This window comes from Leptosomus discolor, chromosome 9 (assembly GCF_034619465.1).
Source record: "Leptosomus discolor isolate bLepDis1 chromosome 9, bLepDis1.hap2, whole genome shotgun sequence".
NCBI lineage: Eukaryota > Metazoa > Chordata > Aves > Leptosomiformes > Leptosomidae > Leptosomus > Leptosomus discolor.
In genome coordinates this window covers 17,362,976-17,382,705 of record NC_141399.1, presented here as the reverse complement: position 1 = coordinate 17,382,705, position 19,730 = coordinate 17,362,976, and the positions used below count along the sequence as shown (strand labels likewise).

The 19,730-nt window shown below is 41.9% G+C and overlaps 1 protein-coding gene across 2 annotated transcripts in view; it reads right to left on the bottom strand.

Annotated features, from left to right (window-relative positions):
* Positions 1 to 17,685, bottom strand: part of POC1A (POC1 centriolar protein A) — a 58,214-nt gene extending 40,529 nt beyond the window's left edge. The window contains exons 1-7 of one of the 2 annotated variants that reach the window (XM_086469992.1): positions 17,668 to 17,685; positions 16,189 to 16,273; positions 15,134 to 15,305; positions 11,827 to 12,006; positions 10,609 to 10,716; positions 8,917 to 9,032; positions 3,694 to 3,827 (exon numbers count right to left, since the gene is read on the bottom strand). In XM_086469992.1, coding sequence (XP_086326118.1) covers positions 3,694 to 3,827; positions 8,917 to 9,032; positions 10,609 to 10,716; positions 11,827 to 12,006; positions 15,134 to 15,305; positions 16,189 to 16,273; positions 17,668 to 17,685 — 813 coding nt within the window. Of the gene's footprint in view, positions 1 to 3,693; positions 3,828 to 8,916; positions 9,033 to 10,608; positions 10,717 to 11,826; positions 12,007 to 15,133; positions 15,306 to 16,188; positions 16,274 to 16,312; positions 16,335 to 17,667 lie in introns of those variants that run through there. The other variant, XM_086469993.1, reaches the window with a different exon arrangement.
* Positions 17,686 to 19,730: the final 2,045 nt, after the last annotated feature.

The following is a 19,730-nucleotide window of genomic DNA, read 5'->3' as shown; positions in this document are numbered from 1 at the left end:
CAAACCAAGAGGTGTGGGACAGAGCTGAGCATATCATCCCTCGAGTGGGGATGGAGTGGAAAGAATCCACATCTCCAACAGTAAGCGTAAGAAAAATGTTTAGATAAAGAGGGCAGATTCCTAGAAACTGCACAATGAGGGCGATAAAGGAGAGAAAGGGAGAGGGAAAGAAAACCAAAAAAGAAAAGCAGAGGGGACAGAGACAGCAATGGCAACAAGGGATGTTTTCATGCATAATACCCCTGACAAGAAGTCACAAGGATTCTCAGTCCACTGAGCTTTGAAAAATTCCTGTATTACTGTACAGAGCAACACTGTCACGCCTGCACTTTCCTTCACCAGTAAGGGCTACAGCTAACATAGGGAATTTATACTGGCACCTTCTAATTGAATCTTCAGCAGCTTTTTAACTCCTGAAAGCTTCAGTTTTAAAAAAAAAAAAAAAAGGGAAGAATAGAGCATTCTTATTTCCTTTTAATACTCAGAAATGCTAATCTAAAGGCAATTGCTTGTTGTTTGCAACTCACCCTTCTCTCCCTTTGCTAGTCTAGTTCTGTGAAGCCCTGAGATGTCCTCACACTGTTCAAAGAGCGCTAGGCCTGCACAGACGTTTAATGTCACCTAGGTTGAGCTGGCAGCAGATAGTAAAGGAGCACATTTGACTCGTGGGCACCTGCTCAGAAGATCTTGCTCTTTAGTCTGCAAGCAGAGAGCACTTGTGCCACCCAGGTAGGGAGAATGCAGCTACTTCATGGTTCACGTCAAGGTTGCTTGGAGAATTATAACTCCATTTTCTGTCTTCCTACTTATAAATATAACCATGCAGATGTTTTCTAAATATTTAGTGAGAACTTTCATTCCACTAAGGAAGTCAGTCTGGAAATGCTGTAACCAAAGGGCAAACAAGCACTATGTACATACCTGCTCTCCTCTAGCAACTCTCCAGAGGTGACTTACAGGCCCCAAAACATTCTGTCCCTCAACAATGATCAAGTGCCAGAGGTGGATCCACATACCAACCTGTTGTCTCATCTCTGTGGAATTAGGCAAGAGTACTTCACAGCTTGAAGCACTCCAGAACTAAAATATGCAGCACAATACAGAATGATATTCTGCAGCTGCAAGATGTCAGCTCTGAGTTGCAAACTCCTGTATCTAACAATCCTTCTGATACATTACAATTAATGACAGCAATGTAAACTTGGCAATCCTCCCTATGTAAACTACAGCTAATCAGCTGCTAACAAATTCCTGGCACTCCAGCACTTGCGTCAAAGTATGTCTACAGGACCTTAAAGGATTTTTTTCCCCTCAAGTGTCCACTTGCATTCAGCCTTCCCAGAACAACATAACAGCAGTCAGCTGTCAGAGCAGGAAAAAAGTCTCAACCAGCATATTTGCCCACAGAGTCACAATTCAAGAATGTCTTCGGAACAGGCTGTTCATTTGGTGGCTAAACTATAGCTCTCACTTAAAAAGGCAAATCTATTTAATGACCAAAAAATCCACACCTACTTCATTTTTAGCCACTTGGAGATACTGGAAGAAATCGCGACAAGAACAGAGAGGAAAAAACCCCTCAAGTATTAAGTAGCCAGAGTTTATCTATGAGCAGAGCAGGCTATAGAAGCAGCCAGTGCAGGAATACACCCCAGCAGCTTCTAATGAAAGCAGAGACTGTTGTCACTGCTGGTGGCTTACTGTGAATGAAGCACAGGTTATCACATACTTTTAGTGGAAAAGTGAGGTATCTGTTAATTAAGACACCAAAATAACCAACCCGCAACAATACAGCACGTGCCAGCAGAGGGAATACCAGCCCGGACTACGCTGGGAGTGGTTCCACACCCATCTCTGTGCAATACCCTTAAAGACAACCAGAAAGCACTACCAGCCACTTTTATACTTGTTTCCAAACTGAAGGAAGTGTAATCCCACAATGGCAACTACCTTTTCAGCTGTGCTAGTGTCAAAGCATTTCCAATGCCACTTAGATACCTAGGAGAGAGTGGCAGACGTTTTCTTACTGATCTGAAACAGTGGGGGGGAGGGGGAAGGGGAACACAGAGCTTTAACTGTATTTCCGAACAGATGATTCACAACCAACTGCTTTGTAGAAGCCCTGAGTTAAGTACAGCATCAGCCTAAAGGGACTTTCTATTGTCTAATTCTGAAGACCTTCATCACCATAATTAGTTTTGGACACTCATTCAAAACTAAACCTTTTTTTTTTGTGCCACTGCACTCTGAGGAGCAGCCTACAGCTCAGAAGCGAGGAAAATGGAAAGCAGGTTCAGTCTCCTGCTGAGCAATAACCAGGCGCATCCCTTCCCAAGGGAAGGACAAAATGTGTAAAGATCCACTGTCCCTCCACACTTACTCTTTTCCAGGAAGCCACTTGCTAAGAACTTACTTGGCAAACTAACACAAGAGACATATGAAAACAAGATTAAGACAACAGTTAGAAGCTTTGCAGCCCCTATCTGATAGGAGTATCCACTTAGTCCAGTTTTCAAAGTAAGAAAGTTTTATGCAGTTAAGGTTTACGTGTCAGGATAACTAGCATTTGCTATCTTCCCTCCATTCTTTTCAGCCTTTGAACTCTTTGGTCAGTTTTAATCAGATCTTTCCATGAAGTAAAGCTTTAAGTATAAGGTTGTCCCAATTTTTCCATTAATATTACAAACGAGGAGAAAAGTTCATTAATACACAGCAAAAGAGAAGTTACAGAACAAATTTGACCTTTTTTAGACATCAGACAAGGCAGTGGCTAAAAGCCACAAGAAGCCAGAATTACCAGTTTTGCAGCTTACACAGCTACCATCATTGCCCAGAACCATCCCCACCATCCCCAACACCTTCAGGCTGTGATTTTCCCCAGCTAGTTTTGATGCTTTAAGACTCAGACTCATTTTAACAAGGAGACAAGTGGGTTAATAATTTTTGTTCTCTTTGTCCCTTTAGAAAGGGAACCTTTAAAGCAGGTCTACTTTTTGATGCCTTTGAGCTCTACTCAGCACAGACAATGAAATTAGTCTATTTATTTTCATTTAACATTAAAAAGAGAGCTCCAAGCTTTCATATAATTAACCTTATAAGCAACACATCCAGCAGCATAATACTAATAGGCCAATCAGTCAAATTTAACCAACCAGCAGCATTTATCACCTTCAATTATTTAATTCAGCCCATTAACAAAATGGAAACATGTTCCCAAATCACATCCCAAAATGTATTTCCTCCATTTTACCACTACTGTTCTTAAGTCTCCTGTCAGGTGAATAGCATTTATCTTCACAACACCTCTGTCAGGAGGCCAAGTGTTATTTGCACCACTACAGAGAAAGAGACAGTCAGAGCTGCGGTAGAGAGAGTGCAGAACAGACCCAGGATTAGAATCTAGGGCGCAGCTCTGACTCTGCTCCTTAGGTCTTAGACTTGCATCTTCAACACTTGCATCCCTTTCTGTCTTGCTTTCTCATCCTCTCCATTCCTGCCTTGCCTCCTTCCCTCCCCATATACCTTCCTTTCAAAACAGTGATGATCTCAAAGATTATTAGTAGTATTATCATCCTAACCTTACACAAGGAAGTTTTCAAAAAATTTTTGGCCAAGAAGAATGAAAGGCTCAAGTACAGATTTGCCCAGCTTGTTATGGGTTTGCACATTACTGTATAAAAGGTTTTGTCTCACCTGATGACCGTGAAGAGTATACAGAAGTCTTCCTTCTAGCAAGTCCAGAATTTTAAGAGTTGAATCATTGGAAGCAGTAACCAGATAGTTTCCAGAGGGGTGAAAGGAAAGACTGTTTACCACAGCACTGTGCACTAAGGATGGGAAAAAAAAGTATGTAATAGTCACCAAGACCAGTATACATAAGCCCAAGGCAAAAGAATGAAATAAAGTACAAGCACATTCCAATTTTCTGTTATAAAGCTTAACAGGAAAATTATCATGGGGAAAACATTCCACAAAAACTCTTCAAAGCACTGGAAAACAAGGGCAGTACTCAATTCTCGTAAAAATAGGCACTACTTTATTGAAATGAAAAAGAAAGCTTTGCCAATTATTCTGTGAGATTTAAGGCTACAAAGCTTTCAGCATCACCCCAAAATGTAACTATACGCGCAAGTGAGCTATATGACTCTGCAAGAGAGCTGGACATTGACATACTTTACTACCGTGGAGCTGCTGTTCTTACTCCCAAGTCATTCTAGAATAAAATCTATATGCTAGCACATTGAGAAGACTGAAATTACAATGAAAGACAAACTCAAAGTTGGTATTGCAAAGGTTCTTTTGGTTTACTACCTGACTCTAACCAAGACCAGGTTTAAGAGAAACTAGGAAAGAAGAACCAGCAACTTAAAAATGGTCCAGTATAAGCATTATTCCTTCAGACATCCAATCTGTCTCATGAAAAATTTAAAACAAGTATGAACAAACTATCAAGAGTGTAAATTTCCAATAAAGCAATCCTTCCTGCATGAAGATGAAACCTAAGAGTTATTTTGAAAAGAGCTAACGAAAATGCACTAGGAAAAAAGTCAAACTACAACTAAGTTCACTGTAACATTAAACATCTACCTAATGTAGAGCTTTTTTCCCCTCTCGGAACTTTTACAAAACAGGCTATTGAACATATTTATTTATAAGAACACGCAGTACTTATGCACAGCTTTCTGAGCTTTCTGAGCTTATGTGACATTATAGAACATTAAGACTGTGCTTGAAGAGGGTTTTAACTATCAAATTATTCTTAATTATACTATGTGCCCTCCAAGTGTTCTATCTCGAATCTGCCACCACTAATACATCCCCCCTCAACTAAATTCATAAGCCCTTGAGAGTCTACTGTGCATTTCAAACCCAAACTGCACGTTAAAAAAGCTCAAAATACGATTTTAAAGACACTAGAAAATTATTTTCTGCAGGTGTAGATTTGAAGCAGAAATCTGAAATATCCTTGCTCAATTGCAAAACAGACAGCATCTACTTTTGAAACTCCCTTCAGGAACATTAGATACCTCAGCTTAAGTTCTGAGAACATAACTTCTCTTGACCTAGACTATTAAAAAAACACAGAAGAAAACCTTAACTTACAGGTAACTTCTAAACAGTTATTCTTATTGGTGAATACTGCCTCTTATCACACAGATAGATCTTCCTCTACCCCCCAAGCCCTGTATTACACTATGCACTAAAGGAGAAAAAGCCTATGTGGAGTCTTTCATCTGGAAAGAACATGAAATACAGTTCTCCTTTAAAAATTTTATTTCGAATGATTCATAATATTCATCACCCTTGTTATTGTCTATATTCAGGTAAAGTCAAACATACTTTGTCAACTAAGGCAAGTCCTGAAAGCGATCACACCAGAAACAAAGTTAATGATGCAGTATTTCCAGCTTCACCGAAAAACCTTTTCATAATGGAAAGAAATCACACAGACTGTGGCCGTGTAAGCAGTCACAGCTTCTGTGCGCAAGGAGTTCTTGCTGTCGTAAGCGCCGAGAAAACTTAATTTCTCTTTTGCCAAACCAGCTCATACCTCCCACAAGACCATTCACAATACCTCTCCAAGAACTTGCCAACATGTCCAGCAACCTCACTTGATTCCATGTTGTTAACAATAAATCTGGTGCAGCACAAGGTGGCACCTCCCAGTGACTTGTTGCTACAAGCCTACCCTTCTGCCAGCCAAGCCCCAGAAAAACAACAGCCAGTTAAGGGACTTATACTGGAGGGTTAACAACTAGAATTGAGTCATGCCAGTCTATGGAGTGACTGAACATAACTGTCTCAAGTCTGACAATGCTACTTTTATGTAATCAGTGAATGCAACAACTTAGTGATGATTATAAGATAAATTCTGATGGGCTTGACACAGCCGCAGTCCTTAGTGAACCAGTAACTGCCATCCAGCCCCACCTGCACAGCGTAACAGTAACAATTGTTCTTTTTAAACAGCAACTAAAAAAAAGGTTAGAGCTGTTTCTATAGACCTGCAACAGAGGTGGCCCCCACACTACTTTGCACAGGGAAAAAAGGCAGGAAATAAATATGGGCCTTTATTGTAGGGAGGTGATCTGCTGTGCAAAAAAAGTCAGCGCCAAGTAGAAGACTGAATAAAGCATGTTTGTTCTCCTGTACAGTAACTGTGACCAAAGCATACTCTACTTTGCTAAAAACCACACACCATACAAAAGGTTTTGCAATTTGCTCTCTACTTCCAACTTTCATTTTATGGCCGTCACAGTTGGAACAAGTCCTGACAACAAGAGAAACACTGCTAAAAGTCTAATCTGTTTTGGAAAACAACCCAACTTTAACACACAAGTGTCTGTGGCAGAGCTACTTATCTATTAACTTCTCAATGCAACTCAATCTTTAAAATGGATTCCCTCGAAATCAGGCAGCATAAGCACGTACTGAAGGAAGAGATGCCCTCTAGCGGGACCGAGATGGCAGCTTTACAAGGGAGAGGCACAAAACTAAACCCAGCTTGGCCAAAACGCATGTGCACGAACCCTCGGAGAAGCAGGAGTTACAAACGCATCGGTTTGCAGCCACAGGTGCATGAAGTGACTGCATACAGCTGTCACTGTAGTTTTTGGTTCCTTTGGCTTTTATGACTACTTCTAGTTCAAAGTTTAATACACAACCAGGATTTACACAGTAGCTGTTAAAAATAGCACTAGTAACAGGAAAAGATCGCTTCAACAGCAAGGTTATCAGACTAAAATGCCATTCAGTAAGGGTGGGATACAGGAGAAATATGTAATTCCAAGACACAAAAAATAAACCTGGCAGCCAAACCTAAACCACATTAGATTTGGACGATTTAATAGCAGTAAGTGGAAAGCAGGAAGAGATGGTTTTTGAGTCAAGTTATACTGCAGCTGGAAACATGCACTGCGGATCCTACCACTGTTGAAATTGATAAAGTAGGTTAAAGGACAATCTGACACTGTTCAAGTACTTAAACACACTACCTATTTTAGCAACAAGACTTCAGAAAGGCATTTCCATGTTTTCATATGGGTCGCAAGTTAACAATACTTATTACACAAAGAATCACTCTTCAGTATTCATCATTGTAATTGTACCAGCTTGATACTGATGAATTGGAACAAAAGTCATCAAAAGGTTTGATTTCCATCAGATTTTGTTACCTATGAGAGAACTGGGACTGACTGAGTCCATAAGAATAACTGAAGAAACAAGCAAACAAAAGATCGCATTATATAAGAGTTCAAGGAGCTCAGGCAGGTTTACAGTTGGAAAAAACCAAAACAGTCTGCAAACTTTAGAATGCTTAGAATGATAGTCACCATCAGCACTTAATAGTCAGATCTGATGATCATAATAGTGTTTCCATCTATATGTGAAGAGCAGAAGAACCACAGCCTATACACAGAATTACAAAAGCATTCTAAAGTTTGCAGACTGTTTCTACACCACAGCAATGTCTTTTTGGGGAGCTTTTATTTACTTTTTTATGCAACTCAAAGGACTTCCATAATCTTAATAGCTTCTCTGCAGACAATCTGCATTTGCTTTGAGATGAGTAACTCCCATTGTTCTTATCTACAAGCAGAGGTCTAGTCTTTCACAGGACTCTGCTCCTTAAACACCACTAAACTCTCTCTGCCTTTCTATGTCAGGGGAAACTAGAGAAAACTTGTATTGAGAGCCTGCAAATTCTTTCATTGCTTTGTGAGTAAAGGGATACACAGTCAAAAGCACTTAAAAAACCAATTCTAGTTACATAAAGCCAGGAGGATCAACAGTTTTAATTTAGAACTCAATTTTTGTCTCTTAACTTGCAAGTTAACAGGAATCAGCTGCAAGCTATTTTACCACTCTGTCTTTTCTGCCTGGCATTCAGCTGTGAGGCTGCCACAGGAGGAACCAACAGTATCTGATGTGGATGGCAGAAAGGCCAATACACCAAGCTCCAGCCCCATATCTCTGATCTGCTTTACTAGCATGCCAGAAGCAGTCTTCATGGAAAGCTAACAAAATTAAGTTTTAATAAGCTATCTATATTGGAAGCAGTGCTTGAGAATATATGTATTTACAAAATACTACAGCGGCCCTAAAAATTGTTAGTAGTAAAAGGAAGAAAAGCCACGTTTAGGCTCAAGAAACTAGTACGCATAAAGCTGGACGATGAAACTCAAAGAAGCTTGCAGGGATGGGAAATCACCCTTTTCTGATCCAGCTCTACCACACATCAGTTTGACAGGAACAGGCAATGGGAAGAGATGCCATTTGGAAGGTAAGGGAAAAAAAAAAAAAATATTTAGACTCCTAAACATAAGAGCTCCAAGAACAAGACAACCTGGACAAGTCACAACAAGGTCAAAGCTAATTGTGGAAGGTGACAACCAAACAGACACTGGAGAAGGAACTGTAAACATAGATCTTGGTATAGAATTGCATTTGGTTGATTTTGGTGTTTGTCTTTTTTTTTTTTAACTTCTCCCTTTTTCTCATGAAGGACGTAACCTTTTGCTTTGCTGGAATGCATCCGATTCCTCGTATAGGCTTATTCGGAAACAAAGGTTACATCCTTCTTACTGCACATCATCTCCTCAAGAACAGCGAATAAGAGCCAAGTGGCATTGCAAGTAACCCCTATGCACACCCGAAACATGGGACTTTCAGCATCAGGGCTTTTTTGCTTTTGGATGGTGAACAGAGGAGAAATCAGAACAGAGGTGTTTCTCACCAATATTGAGAATCAGTCTTGGAGCTAACACAAAGCAAAGTGTGCTGTTTGGTGAAAAAAGGCTTCCACTGGCAGGCCTTTCTGGAAAAGCAGCAGGTGATGGAGGAACAGTCCTTGGACTTCAGAGCAATTCATATCAATATGTTGAAAGGTCTGACTTTTCTAAAATCTTAACTTGCCTTGATAATGTTGAAGAAGTCTATTCATCCTAATGTCCCACACCTTCACTGTGTTATCTGTGGCAGCTGCCGCAATGCATGTACCACTGGGATGAAAATCCACATGATTCACAAACCTGTAAATTGCAGTTAAATCCAACTGTTTACATTCAACTCTTGCGAAGGATCAAAAAGGTCTTTTCAAGAATGGAAGCTACATCATGATGCATTAAACATTATAGAAAGGAGGAGATAATCTGGAAATTTGTATTGCTGAATTTCTCTTAAGACCTTGCTTATAACCCCAAGTAGACTGCAGAATTAGATCTAAGCATACCATCTTCAACGTTGGCATTACAGGTGTAGGAGCTGTAGATACAAGCCTCCTGAAATCTGACAGATCCAACTGTCACAACATTTTCAAGTGTTCATTTAATGTTTGCATAATATATGTCTTCTGTTAAATTAACAGGATTTCTAGAGTGCTGTGTACAAGACTGAACAGGTATTTTCCTTCTATTACTCTTAACTCATTTTAAGATAGAACTTACTGAATTTGTGCCTGAAACTATACATTGCCACTTGGAAGGTAGCGAGGCTGAGACCAAATTCCTTTCTGGACCTGTATGCAATCAATTTTTATTTTGAACACATAAGTACAGTAAAACCTTCAGTGAAGAGCATCTTGTAACTCCTCACCCTATCCACACAAGAAATTGAGTAAAATTAATTATCCTTTGAGTATTCTTGTAACAAATGCTGAGGAAGTTGAGATTTTTCAATAGGTTGTTTGGACAAGCTATATTCTTAAGAGCACTAGAAAAAATAACGCTGTCTGAATTTGTTTTAATATCATTGTATATTACCTGGAAAGAACACAACTTTGTACTTAAAAATTCAGTGCAGCAAGAAATAAGGAAGATTCTAGTCTCAGTTCTCTAAGGACTTGCTCTATGTTTCTGGACAAATTAACTTTTGCTGTGGCTCAATATTCTCCATGAGAAAAGTCACAGAATCACAGAATGTGAGGGGTTGAAAGGGGCCTCGAAAGATCATCTAGTCCCAACCTCCCTGCCAGAGCAGGACCACCTACAGTAGGTCACACAGGAACACATCCAGGCAGGTTTTGAATGTCTCCAGAGGAGACTCCACAACCTCTCTGGGCAGCCTGTTCCAGTGCTCTGTCACCCTCACAGCAAAAAAGTTTTTCCTTAAAAGTCCCGATTCAACAGCTGTTTTTCTGAATGCAAAGACTTTTTGGAATAACCTTGTTATTCAAAAATCTGAGGATAAAACAAAGCATGCAAGTACCAATCTGCCAGTACACTTCCACTCTTTTAAATTTACTTCAGCTCAGAGCAAAATAAAAAAAAAGCTTAACAGAACTAGAAGAAATAAAGAATTACAGCACCTCAAAAAATAAATAGGCATAAAGACACTAAGGCTTGACATGTTGGACAGTTATTAAAATATAACCCTCAAGGTTCCCATCTGGAGAAGTCATAAGAAAGGTCAATGCAGTTCCGGAAGCTCTTTTTGCATCTCATCCCCTGCTGGCTGCTTTTGTAATAGTTGCTAATGATTTTTTAAGATGTAGAAATGATTGCCAGGTCAAGGACCTCTGACCACAGTCACAAAACCAAGTGTACATTCACCAGGCTTCCCCATTTCAGAAATCAGAAGGCCAGTCCTCATGCACCACCAGGTACTTACCCGCCATGCTCACAGAAGGAGTGTATACATTCTCTGCTGGTTTTATCCCACAGTTTGACAGTTTTATCATCACTGGCTGACACTATCAATCGTCCATCAGGAGAGAATCTAAGATAAGAGTTACAGCAATTAAGAAATGCCCCCAAAAGCGTATAGGCTCAACTGGATTTGGCCAGCTGTCAAGGTACGTTGGTAAACACACCTTGTTCTCCAAGAAGTCACACTGGCATCAGTGAGACTAAAAATCCAATCGCTGTAAGTAGAGGGAAAAACAAAGCAAGCCAGAAGTCCTCAAACTATCCCTAATTCCACAAGCACATAAAATAACCCTAGGAAACTCTTGAGACTGACTTAAGATCTCCTGTCCTACTCGTTCCCTTTAAGTGTACTTCAAGTTGTTTCTCTACCCTGATTCAAAACAATTTCTACCTTTGCCACAAGCATTCAGAGCAATACAATTACTCCGAAGATAACAGCTGCAGCAGGAGAAGCTTCATCATTCAAGTGCCTTATAAGAATGTACTAAGCTCTGTCTCAAAGTTTCATATACAAGACAGCTCAATACAGAGGCATGCATTTCAGAGGGTCAGGACTTGAGTCCCTAACTAGGGAACATCATCACAAGTATTGGAAAAACATTCTTTCTGCTCTGCTGTGGCCATCTATAGTACTACCAGCCACTGTCACCACCACGTTCAAGAACTATAATGAACTTTTCACCTCAGAGAAGCTGTGGCTTTATCCTAGATGCATATATACATAAAAACTCCTCACAATAACTGAGATTGTCAACTGAAAACCAAATCCAAGACAGTTATCAGGAAATAAAGTTTTATTATGGGAGCACTTTCAGCATTTTGGAAGGAGCACAGGTGATTATTTTTAACTAGAGGCATGACAAGTCTAAAAGTAATTAAGCTGAAATAACAATATAAGTATCTCATTTTGCTTCTGTTAGCAACTTCAAGATGCAGAAGTCTCCATACTATGTAAAAGCAAAACAGAACAAACCACTAAGCTAGAAAGTCTCTGCTTGACAAAGATGACTGAAGAAACACAAAGCAGATACACAACTACTATCCAAAGGTTCGCAGTATATTTCAGTCACTAGGCAAGCTTGAATCATCCTGGACAGAAATGTGTTACACAAGACCATGATACTCAGTCTCTGCTTTGACGATAGATCCCCATCTCTATTTGACAGAAAGCCGTACGTACCTGGCACAGCGAACCCAGTTTATGTGTTGACTAAGTGAGAACAGAAACTTCTGCCTGTGAACTGTCCACACTTTGACTGTTTTGTCATCAGAAGCTGTAACCAAGGACTGGCCATCGCTGGAGAAATGAACGCTTCTCACAGTTGCCGTATGAGCCTTGAACACAGTAGATTCTCCTTTGCTATGCAGAAGGAAAGAGCACTTTAAAACTGCACAACAGGGCAGCAAGGACATTATGTACCTGAAAACACAAAGCTTCTGTATGCTGAGCAGTGCTATTAACCACCACTTCTATGGGAAATGCATGTGCTTACATTAGGAAGAAAATGTTGATCAACCCCAAACAAACTCATGCTTCACGAGCTATACAGAATACATAGCTAAAACCAGTTGTTCCAGTTCAATACTGAAGCCTAATCCAACAGGAAACAACCCATGTTCCTATAAAGGGGCAAAAAACCCTATTGTTAATTAGCGCAACTGTTTAAAACAACATTTATGGAAACATCAATATAAAAGATGCTGGGATTCTGTACTGCTGCCAGGTCCTTTGCTGCAAGGCAGTGAGGAGGAAGGCGTTTTCACTGCTCATCTAGATAGAGCCAAGCAGGCAACTACCTCACAACTCTTCCTGTAATGGCCCATACTCCAGCTGAACGCTTCCAATGCAGCATCACACAAGAAAACACCACTGAATTCGGTATGCCTGATGTTGAACAACTTTGAGCAAATTACCGCTAACTCAGCCAGGCAAGACAAAAGACAAGGTATTGTTATTCTTCTTTATCCATCATTTCCAAATAAATGCAAGTGGTATTCTTCTAGCAAACACAAAGCACATTTCAAAACCCAGAGTGCAATGTATTTAGAGATTCAGCAGGTATATGGGAATCTTGATCCAAAACACATCTCCAGCATGTACTACCAGGAGCTCCATATTCACAGAAAGAAGAGAACAACAGAAAGACACGGTGGTTTACTCCCTCCTCCGTTAGCATTTATACCAAGGACTACTAAAACTGTAAAGGCCAAAAAAAATCAAAATGCTACGTGCCTTTCAGCAATATTCCCCCCCTCCTCAGAAAAGGTCAGAGCTGCCTAGTTTTATTTAATCTTTATCTGCCAGAAGGCAATGAGCAGTAAAGGTTACTTCTCAGGCAAGTTTTCTTTCTGTTCAAAACCACAGAGCATCCCCAAGTCTGATAAAAACACATGCAGACACACAAAATTACAAAATTCTGTCAGCATGGCTTATAAAAAACAAATTCCAAAGACAGAAATCCACACACCAGGTTAACTACCTCCTTCAGTAACATACCACCCTTGAAAGAGACTGCAAGTTTTCAGATTCTTTGGAAATAAAGTCCTGGCCCACAGACTATGGGGCAGCTTCTCCCTCCCCTTTTAACAACAGTGCAAAACTGGCAAGCTGAAGGTCTCAAACCAGATTCAATATCAAGGCTTTTTTGTTATATTTAGAGAAGGTAAATTGACAAAGAACACTAAATAAACAGATTAAAGGTGCCATGCACCAAGGTATTCACAACCAGCATAACAATAACAACTCCCTTTCCACACTGGCCCTTTTCTGATATTACGGCCAAAGGTCCAACCTCAAGTTGTTTCTCCACCCTGATTTGAAACCTAAGCAACCAAGATAGAGTCACCCAACACGAGTTCAGTTTTCTCATCACATCCTAGTCCTTTCTTAAAACATATTAAGATAGCTTCTGGGAAGTTAACAAGTTTGTACTGCAATTTATTTTCAGTATTTTGTGTTAGCAACACAGCGCTGGAGGCAGCAAAATAACATTGTCAGTCTCTTTTTTTATAGGAGATTAATGAGCAGCAAGGATAAGTTTTAATCATAATCCACCTTGTGCCTTTTAATAATATATCTGCTAACACGTCATCATGATCATTCCTTCCAGGAAAGTTTAGTTAAACCGAAATAACTATAACTGAAATTACAATCTGCAAATTGTAGTTCTATTTCACTATAAGTTATTTTAAAAGCACTTTTATCACAGATTTTAAAAAGTCACTTTCAGAACCTATCAGTTCCATGGCAGAGATTACTTATGGTTTAATAGATCATCAAATAAAACTTCATATGAGTAATCATAACCATAAGAACTCATCAAAAATAAACAACCAGAAATGCTTTCCCAGGTTCCTGAAGAAAGATGTTTATTTCGCATTTGGGGTGTATGTTTTTGTGTGGTTTTGTTTGGGTTTTTTTTTTTAAATCCCTTTTATTTGCCACCACAAACATCAGGTCCAGACACAATCCTTTAGTCTTTGATAGCAGCAATTTACAAGCTTATAAGCAAAGGAACCTCCAATACCTTTTCATATGCCTGTCCATTCAGAAAAAAACAATTCCACTGTTTAGTGTGGGAACCAAGAGATCAGAGGAAACACTGGCAATTGCATTTCTGCATCTTGGCTCCAAAAAGCTTCTCATTACTTGCAGCAAGACTGTCTTCAAGCAGTTGTTCTTCAGTGCTCTCTTGTTCATGTTGTATTTCAATTAAGTGTTCCTTGCTGAAGACATATCACTTAAAACAACGCATGGCAGAGTAAAACAGTAGAGGTTGAGGCCTCTCAGCCAATGATTGCCAAGAACTTGACAAGTGTTAATGAGTTAAAGGAACTAAACCCTCTACTCAAAAATGGAAACTTCATAATTAGGCTAAGGTACTGAAAATAAATTTTTGTTAATCATATGCAAGCTCACAAAAAAGTCAATACATACTCAAAAGTAGTCTTATCTTAGTAATACACCACCATTTACTATCAGGAGAACACAAGAGTTACTAGCTTTAGACCAAGAAATAAAGGTTAAAGACACCTAAATGTTTTGTGGACTACAGCAAGCATGCAAGCTGGTAGCTTCCACACTGCTCACAGAACAAGTATCTCCATCACTAAATCTCAACTTGTGCTTCAGCATCTTGCTTAACACTTGCAGAGAAGCAAAGGATCAATTTGCTAGGAGGAAAGACAGACTGGGGGATAAAGGGGAAGAAAAATCCAACAGCTCATCACTGATGAGTTACATTAGTGACTTTTTATATCAGCACAGGAAGCTAATACTGACTAAGATCTGCAAAGGATTTTAGTTTTGTTTCAGTTGCAATTTCAAGACCAAATTACCTCTCCTTTGTCAGAGCTGTCACATAAAATGGTTCTTCCTTCCCTCAAACAGATCCTAGTCCCATAGCTGGAAAAATGCTATCAAGAAGCAAGGAGAAATCCCAAACCATAGTTAAAACACAAAAAGACAGAAGGGAATAGATACTTACACACTGGGAACCCATAAACGGACTGTTTTGTCTCTAGAGCCTGAAGCCACCAGGTGACCAGAAGGTGAAAACTGAACACACATCACCGCATCTTTGTGGCCCATGAAACGATAGGCTCTCATCTGAGGTCTCATACTCCAGATCATGAGGCATGAATCCATTGAGCCACTTGCTGAAATAAAGAGGAAAACAAAACCACACAAAACAAAACTTGCACTACTTCTGCTCCACTGAAACTGATTTTCACACTCAGTTCACCATCACAGCTTCCAGCAATCTCAAGTATGTTGTCCTCAAAGCTTCAGCAATGTATTGCATAATGTATATTTTATTAGTAATTCAAACAAAAAGTCAGTCATACATTGGCTTGGACTGACAATTTACTTCCAAGAGTCAGGTCATGCAACAGCTGCAGAGGCAAAAGCCACTGAAGTTGCAAATCTTATTCCAAACAAATACACACTAAGGAAAGACATGGAAGGTCTGTGAATGAAGGTTATTTCATCACTTTTTTTATTGGGAAGCAGAGGCAGCTATCAGCTGCAGCAGGTTAAACATCAAATAACACACTCATCTTCTCTGTGAGCCAAAGCAATGTCCACCACACCACAAAGACTGAACAGCAACTTCACCAAAAGCCAAAACACCTCCTGGTTCCTGCTCAAAGCACATGCAGGGAGTTACTGAATAGCAACTAGGACACAAACCTTGGCATAACCACAGGCAGCTGTCTAAAAGGGAGAAATGGAAGATGCAGAAGAAAACGTAACATTTTACCTTAAGTTGACTGCATGGCAAAGCCAGGTATGTGAAATAATAAGCAACGGCAGGTGTCTCTAAAGCTCTAGCAGGATACACACAATCTGCCACCTCTATGGTTCAATAACGGGATTTTTTTAAAAAGCACATACAAGTGTTCATCCTGAAATCTCTTCATCATGAAAACAAGTTCTTTGCTCTTGTAGACCTCAGTACCTCCACTGCTCCCTCTACTTATCTAAAGCAGAGAAGTTCTTTCTTTATCATCTGGCCATCAAAAACACAGAAACAATTACCCAATTGTTTCTTATTGAGACTGAAGTCCACGCTAGTGACAGCATCTCTGTGGCCTTTGAAGTGTCTCTCCAGGGATGGATCTTCCTAGAAAACAGTAAGGTTCAGACACTATAGATTCAGAACCATCTTCACACAATAAAACCATTTTATTTCTATGACAGGCAAACCAAACCACATATTCATCCCACAAAAGCCAGGCAGAGATAAGAACACTGTGCAACACAAAATGCAATTTGACACGTATCGACAAACTTTAAAAGAGGCAAATTATCAAGCTGATAACCCCCTGGATCTTCGGTGACTTGCATGAATCATTCCTGCATTTTTACAACATGCTGGTGGTACAGAGACTCCAAAGCTGCCTTTGGAACGTATCAGCCATGTCAGGACCACCTGAGCAGGCAGTCAAACTCAACTTTGCTCTGACAGCTGTTCATCTCAGCCCAGGTGTAGCCAAGAGGCCTCTGTTTGCAGAGGGGAGAAATTTACAGCGCTTAACACATCTGTCGAAACAGACAAGTAGAATCAGAACTGCAGCAAAACAGACTGACCCACTACCCTTCCCCTACATCTGGGGAAGGCAGTATGTCTCTACACAGTACCTTGCTGCAAAGGCCAAACAAAGCCAGAGGTCAGAGAAAAAAGAAAAAAAAACCCCACACCACTGAGAGAACCATTACAAGAAGTCATAACACTTGAAAATTGTCCAGACTTCAGAACAGGCTGATCAGCCTTCAATCCCTGCTCCCCCTCAGCCCCAGCCTGCTCAAACAAGCACCCAGCCCCAGAAGAATGGAGCCAAACTTCTCCCACAACACCCAGTACCAGCCCTCCCCAGATCCAGAACTCCCCCTACCTGCACCAGCCCCACCCCCCCAGCCTAGAGGTGCCCCCCCACACATACACAGACCAATCCCGGCTGCAACAGCACCCCAAGCGCCAGCAGCATTAAGCCCCCCCAAGCCCAACCCTATCCCCAGTCCCCCCGAGCCCCAGCTGCATGATGCCACCCCACGGCCCAAGCCCTGGTCAGCCGCTGCTGCACAGCCCAATCCTAGCAGCACTAAGCCTCCCCTAAACCCAGAACTAACACCCCCCACCACCTCGGGCCCAGAGCCTCCCAGGCCTTCCCCTGCACAGCCCAACCCCAGCAGCACCAGACGCCCCCTCCCCTAGCCCAACACCAGGCCTGTCTTCCCCCCCCCTCACCCAAAACACTATGCCCCCTCCCAGCACCCACCAACAGCCCAAGAGCCACGCCCAAAACACCCGAGACCAGGGGCCCCAGGTACCCCTCCCCAGTGCCAGGGCCCCCCCAACACCCTACCCGGCCCCAGAGGCCACGGCCCCCCCTCCAGCACTCTCCTAGACGCCCGGGCTGCCCCCGACCCGGCCCCAGCGGCCCCACAAGCCTTCCCCCTCTCCGCGGCAGCAAACCCCCAGGGCCGCAGCAGAGCCCGACCCGGCCGCCCCCTCACCAGACATCCGGCGGCCATGACACACCCCGCGCGCTACAGTTCAGTTCCCGCGCCTCCCGCGCCCGATAGCAACGGTTCCGCCCTTAGAGGGGCGGTGGCGCCGGGCCGGAAGGGGCGGGGGAGCTGCCGGCTCCGGGACGGGCGTGGCCAGTGAGGGCGGCCGCCTTTACAGGCCCGGGAGCGGGAAACCGCTGCAGCCGGGGACTTGTCCTCCTTCTCCCACCAGCCAGGCTGTAGAGCAAGCTCGGTTGGGAGCGTAGGGAGCCTCACCGGCCTTGCCATGAAAGGCAGTTCTTCTGAGCACCGCGGGCCTGTCGAGGGTGCTCACTAGTGTGATGAAAATCTCCTCTGACTATCATGTTAGTCAGTATCTTATATAGAAGCATATTAACTTTGTTAATATCTATTAGTTCCTATTATACACTGCAATGTAAGGAGGTAGTGAAATTTCACTAGAGACTCTGGTATTGTTCATACTTAAGTAAAACAAACTAAAGGACAGGCTGCCCCTGGGCGTAAGGCCTGTGTTGTGTGGAAACGTAGAGCTGTCCATGAGGGATAAAGGATACCCCTGGATAACTGAGATAACGCCAGCATTCTAGCCTTTCTGATATAGCTTGGGAACCCTGCCGGCGTCATACAGAAGTAACTCAAGCATGACTGGCTCCAGGGGTGTCTGGATCAATAGACAAGCAGCAAGAATGCTGCAGAGGTGGAGTCACTTTGCAAAGTTTTCCCATGATTAGGTGATTAGTCAAATCGTGTTGCACCTGAATGCTTGAAGGGTATAAGATAACCTGTGTAAAACCACATTGGGGTGCCCTGATTTGGCTGGGACACCTCATGCACATGAATAACTATTTATCCTTGTAATCCTAGACTTTGCATCCTGGCCTCTCTCCTCAGTCAGCACGGGCCTGTTGCGAATTTTCATAACATAGCACGTTGCCTGCACTGCTGCCAAGATGGCCTTTTCCATCCCGTTACGCCACTCCGCAGCATGGCTCTCGCCACATCAGCAGATGTGCATCCTAACTTTGTGCTGAAGTCCAAGAAGAGCAGAATTGCACGTAATTCTCTCACCTGTATCTTACAGGCCCCTTGTCAGACCATCAAATGTTGTGTTCCTTTCTCTTTGTCACCTGGGCAGGAGATTTTCCAGTTCGCTTTATCAGAATCACTCCTGCTTTGTTTGTAAATCCAGAGCACTTACTTGTTTGGAGGCCTTGTGACTTAAAAGCTGAGTTTTGGAGCCTACTGACATCCCTCATGGCCACAGCAAACCAATGCTGGTGTGATCCTGGCTGCCATGGAGCCGTAAACACAATCCCATGAATTGTTCTTCTCAAGGAAGCCATGTGTCGTTCTCCCTCCTGCACTGCCATCCCGTGGTTGATAGTCTGCTGGTTTGAGAGCGTTTGTGTGTCTGAAAAGCTCTCCATTACCCCCTGCCCTTTGAGTAACTGGGTCTGAAGAGATACATTCTGCCCTCAGACATGGCCTTTCTGCCCACATAGCTATGGATCTCGGATCTATAGATCTGAAGCAGTTTCCTGCATTACCTAACCTGTTTCTCATTAAATTATTTGGTATTTGACTATTAGCTTTTCTTTCTCTGCATGGAAATGAATCAGAACACAGAAAAGATGCTAAATATGCCTAAGGCACTAAAGAAGCCTTGTACAACCCATTTTAGAGAAATATGAAGTCAGAAACATGTTCTGGTTGCCCTCCCACTTACAAAAGCAGGAAATTGAAACATTTGCTTTTATTGAAGGATTCCACCACCCAGAAAACCCCCAACCCACTTTCTCGATGATACACTAGCAGCATCTATGGCGACCATGGATGGCTACTTCACTTACCAAGTCCTTAGCCCTGGGGTGCCACTGCATAACATCAACAGGCAGAGGAAACAGCAGCCTGTTGGCAAGACATTCACAAGTGCAGCAGTCCAGAACAAACGTCAAAAGAAAAAGAATTAAAGAATATTCTTGCTAAGGTCTTTGGGGGAAAAAAAAAAAAGGGCCCTCAGGAGCAATGGGCACACATCAGGTCCTGTG